Here is a 7,570-nt window from a genome sequence, read left to right as displayed (position 1 = left end):
CTTCTTTCTTCCTCTCTGACTGTTTGCCTAAATTCCATTGGTAATATCAGATGTATTATGCACAGTTGTCATTGGTGATAGTCCTATCTATTGAGGAATAAAAAGCAAGTTTGACACTATTAAAATCAGGCCAGTATTTGTTTCTTTAGGAAATTGGGCTGTTTACAGCCACCTTTGTCTGATTCACTCATTGTTTTTTTGTTTGTTTTTTAAAATATTTTTATTAATTTCAGAGAGGAATGGAGAGGGAGAGAGAGTTAGAAACATCAATGATGAGAGAGAATCATCGACTGGCTGCCAGGATTGGCACGCCCCCTTGTAGGGGTCAAGTCCCCAACCTGGGCATGTGCCCTTGACTGGAATTGGACCCGGGACCCTTCAGTCCGCAGGCCGACGTTCTATCCACTGAGCCAGACCAGCTGGGTCAGCCTTGAGTTTTGTTGAAACTGCTTTCTTGCATGGCACTTCTGTGGTGCCTGGTCCTCGTGTCATGCCCAGCTTACTAAGAGCAGAATGTGCTGGGGGCTGGGTCACGGGTGAAGGGTGATGGGGGGGGCGGGGGCGGTACTTCCTATTCTTCCCATGAATACTGGCTTATGATTTGGGTTTTTCCTGTTAGAACAGCGGTTCTCAACCTGTGGGCTGTGACCCCTTTGGCGGTCGAACGACCCTTTCACAGGGGTTGCCTAAGACCATCCTGCATATCAGATATTTACATTATGATTCATAACAGTAGCAACATTACAGTTATGAAGGAGCAATAAAAATAATTTTATGGTTGGGTCACAACATGAGGAACTGTATTTAAAGGGCCAGAAGGTTGAGAACCACTGGGTTAGAAAATGCCGCGTTCCCCATCTGCCCCCCTGCACCAATTTCACTGCTATGGCTTCCTGTCCTACTTCCGGTATATTTGACCTCCCACATGTCAAGCCCCACTGAGTTACTTCTCTCTCACAGTTCGACGAAAGTGCTGCTGGTGGGGCGGTGGTTCTGGTTGCTCTGTATGGAAGGTTCGAAGCCAACTCCTGACACGCTTCCTCCCAAACTGCCTCCTCAGCTGCCCTAGCGATTCTAATTCTGGGCAATACTCGTGGCTTATCCTCCTCCCGCTCTCCAGTGCCGCCTGCCTCCTTTAGATACACCCCAAACTCCTCGCCACTGCCTCCAAGGGGGCCTACCTGGCCCTCACCATCCTCTCCTGCCTCCTCCCATAGCCTCGTCCCTCCCATCCGCAGGCCAGCCTTCCCCAACTCTTTCTTCCCCAAACCTCGCAGACTGCTGCCTCTCCAGGCGTTTTGGCTGTCTGTTCCCTATCTTTCTGGAAGTCTTGTCTGGCTGGTCTAAGCACTCCCGTCACCTTTTCTCTCCAATCCATACCAGTGCAGCGGCTCTCGTTCTAATGGCATAACGAATGCCGGGAGTGACTCTGCCCTGGATTGCTCTGTCTGAGCAGGGCACAGGCATCCCCCAGGCTGGTCACCGATGCTTACAGCGCTGGTACAGCTACAGGGTTCTGAACCTGTGCAGGGCCCAGCTCCCTCTACGGAGGACTTTTGTGGCCCGACTCCAACAAGAATGTTCACTGAATCCTGGCTATGAGGTGCCCGTGGGCAGAGCACAGCGTTCGGCCTGAGGCTGCCTGGCGGAGGCCGCTGTCCTCATGCACCTTTGACAGCTGGAAGCTACTGACACCGGCCACAAAGAACCCACAACCAGGCCTAACATCAGTCAAGACTAGGAGCGATGTTTCACAGAAAACAAAAGGGGGGCAAGAAAGAGGCTGGGGTTGCCGTGGGAGGAGCTTAGGACACCCATCGGCTTCTGCTTTTCCCAGGGCTGGGCTGCCACAAGGCCCACGTGGACTTTCTTTCAGATTCCACCCAACAAGCTGGGGACCCTAAAGGCGATCGTCCAGTACAAGATGCCAATGAACGAGAGCAATAAAAGCAACCTGTACTCTGTGAGTGTGGGAGGGGCCCAGCGCACAGGGAGGGGGGCCCCAGGAGGGGACGCTCAACGGAAGTGGGGGGTGAGCAGGAGAGAGGGCCAGGCTCCAGAGGGAAATGGGCGGGCCCTTGGGGGGCTTTTTAAAAAAATATATACTTTTATTGATTTCAGAGAGGAAGGGAGAGGGAGAGAGAGAGAGAAACATCAATGATGAGAGAGAATCACTGATCAGCTGCCTCCTGGACACCCCACACTGGGGATCGAGCCCACAATCCGGGCATGTGCCCCCACTGGAATAGAACCATGACCTCCTGGTTCATAGGTCAATGCTCAACCGCTGGACTATGCTGGCCAGACTGAGGGCCTTTTTAAATTTAATTTTATTTCATTTTGGGCATGAAGGGTACAACTTAAGCAAAAAGATAATTTGACGACTCATGGAACTACAACTCAGGGTGTGGATTTCAGGCATGGCTAGAACCAGGGGCTCGAATGTGGCCCAAGCTCCAATTTGCCCTCTTGGTGTCTTGACTCCATAGTCCTGAGATGGTCCAGCAGCTCCCGGGGCTACATTTTGACTCATTCTTGTCCGGAGAGCACTTCCTGCAGAAGCCCTGACTTTCACTGTGGTTGGACCATTCGAGGTCACATGCCCAGACCTGATCCAATCACTGTGGCCCACACAGACGGAACCCTCTGCCTTAAACCGATCAGCGTTGACCTCTGGAACTGGGGATGGAGTCGGCCCCACGAGCTGGTCACTGAGAAACGTGGGATGCAGAGTTGAATCGGGGAAGGCAGAGCTCCAATGATACCGAACTCCACTGCCGAGCACTTAACATATATTGACTCATGTATATGCCCAGAACAACCCGAGAAGTTGGGTTCCGGCATCATTCCCATCTTACAAATGAGGAGATTGAGGCACGGGCAGCGTAAGGGGCCTACCCAGGAGTGCAGGAACCGGCAGCAAAGAGCTGCGCATTGTAGGGCTTAGAGCAGCGTCCCGGGTCTCCACCCAGTAGCCCCTCCACAGTAGCAACAGCTGTTATAAGGGGAACCGGGACTGACGCTTCTACCTAAACTTTCCTCTGGCCAGAAATCATGCTTTAGGACAGCGGTTCTCAACCTGTGGGTCGCGACCCCTTCGGGGGTCAAACGACCCTTTCACAGGGGTCGCTTAAGACCATGGGAAAACACATATATAATTACATATTGTGTTTGTGATGAATCACTATGCTTTAATTATGTCCAATCTGCAACAATGAAAACACATCCTGCATATCAGATATTTACATGACGATTCAAAACAGTAGCAAAATGACAGTTATGAAGTAGCAACGAAAACAGTTTTATGGTTGGGGGTCACCACAACATGAGGAGCTGTATTCAAGGGTCGCGGCATGAGGAAGGTTGAGAACCGCTGCTTCAGGAGAAGCTGACGGGACAAGGTCTGACCGGGGAAGGGAAAGGCCTCCCGAGGCCCCACCCTCTGCCTGTCTTCTCTTCCCACAGTGGGACGATTTCATGGATCTTGGCAATACCGTCCCCGACCCGCAGCTGGACCACATCATTGCGAGCCAGAAGGTCAATCAGTGCGCAGTGCTCATCTACACCTCCGGGACCATGGGCAACCCCAAAGGCGTGATGCTGAGCCACGACAACGTAAGTGCCCGCCCGCCGCGTGGCCAGCTTGGGAGCAGCCAGAATCCCTTCACTCCGGGGCGGTGGCCTTCAGGATGGTTTGTCCGTGACCCGCAGGGCTGTGTTTAGGGGCCTGACACACAGCCCTTGACCGGTGGCATGTAGAGAGTCATGCGGACACTTAGGAGGGGGCAGCAACGTGCAGGGGTTGAGGTCAAGGACTTTGGAGCAGACCTAGGTCCAGACCCGACTCTGGGATCTCAGGCAAGACCTGCAGCATCTCCCAGCCTCGCTTCCTCATCTGTAAAATGGATGTGATATACTATCCCTGCCTCGTGGGTTGTTCTGAAGATGATATGAGTTAATATTTGCAAAGAGCTTAGAACCGTGTTTGATAAACACGTGAAAGAGCAGTGAATATGTCCTGTCTTTCTGAGTAAAGCAGAATTCAGGGCATTTTTTAAAAATTGATTTTTGAGAGAGAAGGAGGGATGGAGGGGGCGGGGAGAGATTATCTCCCATAACACCCCTCTGGGGATCAAACCTGAAGCCTGGGCATGTGCCCTGACCAGGAATTGAACCTGTGACCTTTGGTGTATGGAACGGAATGATGCTCAACCAACTGAGCCGCACCGGCCGGGGCAGAAATGTAGGCTTTGGTTACTCAAGAAAGGCTGTGTGTTTTGGGGAACACTTATGTATGTCTGGATGGAGTCCAAGATTGATAATTTAGATGGCTGGTATGAAACGAAGAGGAATACATGCTAAAGGATGCAATTTACACAAAACCCTGGAAAATGCAAACTTATCCTTAGGGACTAAAAGCGGATTGGTGGTTGCCTGCGGGGGGGCCAGAGGGAGGCATCACAAAGAAACAAGTGGAAAGTCGCGTGGGGGGGGGTGATGAAGACGTTCATATCTTGATGATTGGGCATGCTCCACAGGTGTAGACATGTGTCAGTTTGTGTCAGATGTACACTTTAAATGTGTGCATTGTATGTCACTTATACCTCAATAAAACTACTAGAAAAAAAGAACGCTGCACCATCACTGCCTGCCAGGCACTGTTCCAAGAGCTTTAGTAAATCCTCGCGGCAATTCTACTGATTCTATCAGGTGGAGGCTATTTTAACAGAGGAAAAACTGAAGCCCAGAGAGGTTAAGCTACTTGCCTCAGGTCACACAGCATGCAACACGGCGGAGCTAGGATTTGGCTCCACAGTCTGCATTTTTAACTACACTGTAGACCTATGTGGCTAACGTGCGAAGATGTCCAAAGATGCAATGTAAGCATGTAAAAGGTGTTTGCACAAAGTACACAGAACACAAGTGTGTTTTTTTTTTTTTGGTTAAAAACTAAAAAGGCAGCAAGCAATATGCTCCGGTGTACATTCTAAAAGCAGAAAAATGTCTGGCAGGACATGCACCCAACTGGCCACGGTGGTTCCCTCTTTGAGTCAGAAAGATTGCAAGTTTTAATTGGTTGATTGATTCATTTGTTAATCATCACTGGAGGATATTTTTTCCATTGATGTTTTTTGTTGTTTTTTTTTTTGCAAGGGGAGAGAGTGAAAGGGAGGAGGGAGGGAGAGAGAGAGAAACAGCCATGTGAGATAGACACATTGATTGGTTGCTTCCACATGCTCCCTTACCGGGGCCTGGGATTGAACCTGCAACCGAGATACAAGCTCTTGACTGGGAATTGGACCCACAACTCTTCGGTGTGCAGGCCAACACTCTAACCACTGAGCTCACTGGCCAGGGCAGATTGCTAGCTTTTAAAAAATACGTAGTTTTAGATTTTTATTGATTTCAGAGAGGAAGGAAGAGGGAGAGAGATAGAAACATCAATGTTGAGAGAGAATCATTGATCAGCTGCCTCTTGCATTCCCCACACTGGGGATAGAGCCCACAACCCCAGCATGTGCTCCCACCGGGAATTGAACCATGACCTGTTTCATAGGCTGATGCTCAACCACTGAGCCATGCTGGCCGGGCAGATTGCTTTATTTTTAAATGAAGCTTTTCTACCTTATGAGAGCTTTTTCCTCCAACCTAGCTTAATAGTTACCAGCACACACTGGCCTTTGCTGTTCCTTCTGCACATCAGAAAGCTACATGACTTGCTCCTTTACCTTCTTCTGGTCCTGCTCAAACATCACCTCCTCAGGGAAGACCTCCCTGATTTCCATGTTTAAAATAGCAAACAACAAACCATCCATTGATCCCTCATCTTCCTCTGGCTGCTGTTTTTCTTCCACTGTCGTATTATCTAGTCACTTGTTTATCCTGAACATCAGCTCCCGAGGGCAGAGGTTGTCTGTGTCTCTAGTTTCTGGCACATAGGAGGACTCATCCATTTTTGTGGAATGAACGAATGAATGGCATCTGATTAAACTCCCACCTGACCCTGGCTCCTTGTGACTTTATATCTGGTGAAATGTTTTCCTAGCATTGGGGGGACACGTATAAACCCTGGAGCGAGGCTGCCTGGGGTTGAATCCGAGCTCCCCCACGGGCTAGCTGTGTGACCTGTTCTTTAATTCCTCTTGACTTTAGTTTTCCCACCTGTAAAACACAGGCAAGAATGGTTTCTACTCTTAGAGTTGCCATGAAGATAAAATTATTCCATAATCTCTGCCAGTTAGCTCTTAGCCATTCCAGAACTTAGCGACGTAAAGCACCAAAAGTGTGTTACATCTGGGTATGGAACTTGGCAGGGCCCAGCAGGCTATTTCTTGTGCCCCAAGTAGTGTCAGCTGGGGCCACTCAGCTGTATTCAGAAAAGCAGGAAAGTCCAGGAAGGAATTCACTCACCAGTCTCTTGCGGCTTGGGCAGCCTCACGGCACGGTGGGGCTCAAGGTGGTTGAACTGCTTACCATGGTGACGGGCTCTCCTCAGAGCAAATATTCCCTAGGCTTATACCAAGGCAGGAGCTGCAGTCCATGGCAGCTCAGCACCAGAAGTTACAGTGTCGTTCTGCTCCATTCTGTTGGCCAACCAGTCAATGGACCAGTCCTGGGGAAGGAGAGGAAAACAGACTTCAGCTTTGAAGGGGAGGGCGGCAGGGAGTTGGCTGCTGCCTTTAACTTACCACATAAATAAGGTACTTAGAACAATGCCTGGCACACAGTGAGCCATGTCAGTCCTAGCCGTTGTTATCTTCAAGATCATCATCAGAATGGCTAGCATAAAAATACCAGCCAACTAGTGCTGGCGAGGATGTGAAGAAAAGGGAAACCTTGTGCACTGCTGTGGGATTGTAAATTGGTGCAGTCACTATGGAATATAGTATGGATGTTCCTCAAAAAATAAAAATAGAACTACCAGCCCTGGCCAGCTGGTTCAGTAGGTTGGAGCATCGCCCCATATACCAAAAAAGGTTGCGGGTTTGATTCCCAGTCAGGGCATGTACCTAGGTTGCGGGTTTGATCCCTGTTGGGGCTTGTATGGGAGGCAGCCGATCGATGTTTCTCTCTCACATGGATATTTCTCTCTCTCTCCTTCCTCTCTCTCTAAAAAAATCAATAAACCCATCCTCAGGTGAGGTTTTTAAAAAATAGAACTGTAATCTGACCCAGCAATCCCACTTCTGGGTATTTATCCAAAGAATCCAAAACACTTAATTTAAAAAGACAGACGCACCCCTATGTTCTTGCAGCATTATTTACAACTAGAGGCCTCTTGCACAAAAATTTGTGCACTTGGGGGTTGGGGGGGAAGGTCCCTCAGCCTGGCCTGTGCCCTCTCGTAGTCTGGGACCCCTTGGGGGATGTCCACCTGCTGGCTTAGGCCCGCTTCCAGGGGATTGGGCCTAAGATGGCAATCAGACATCCCTCTGGCAGCCCGGCAGCCCTCAGGGCATGTCCACTTGTCAGCGAGGAGTAGCCCTAAGCTGCAGACATCCTTACCACGGCTGAGGAGGCAGGAGAGGCTCCCACCACCACTGCTGTACTGACAGCCCTCAGCCTGGAT

The 7,570-nt window shown here is 50.0% G+C and overlaps 1 protein-coding gene across 1 annotated transcript in view; it reads left to right on the top strand.

Annotated features, from left to right (window-relative positions):
• Positions 1 to 7,570, top strand: part of ACSBG2 (acyl-CoA synthetase bubblegum family member 2) — a 32,233-nt gene that overhangs the window by 10,616 nt on the left and 14,047 nt on the right. Inside the window, 2 exon segments of the mRNA XM_006764256.1 lie at positions 1,877 to 1,963; positions 3,466 to 3,615. Of these exon segments, the coding sequence (XP_006764319.1) occupies positions 1,877 to 1,963; positions 3,466 to 3,615 (237 nt within the window).

The sequence above is a fragment of the Myotis davidii genome, unplaced genomic scaffold (assembly GCF_000327345.1).
Source record: "Myotis davidii unplaced genomic scaffold, ASM32734v1 scaffold341, whole genome shotgun sequence".
In the NCBI taxonomy this organism is placed as follows: Eukaryota; Metazoa; Chordata; class Mammalia; order Chiroptera; family Vespertilionidae; genus Myotis; species Myotis davidii.
The sequence above is the reverse complement of the archived record's forward strand: the minus strand, read 5'-3'. Positions and strand labels throughout refer to the sequence as shown.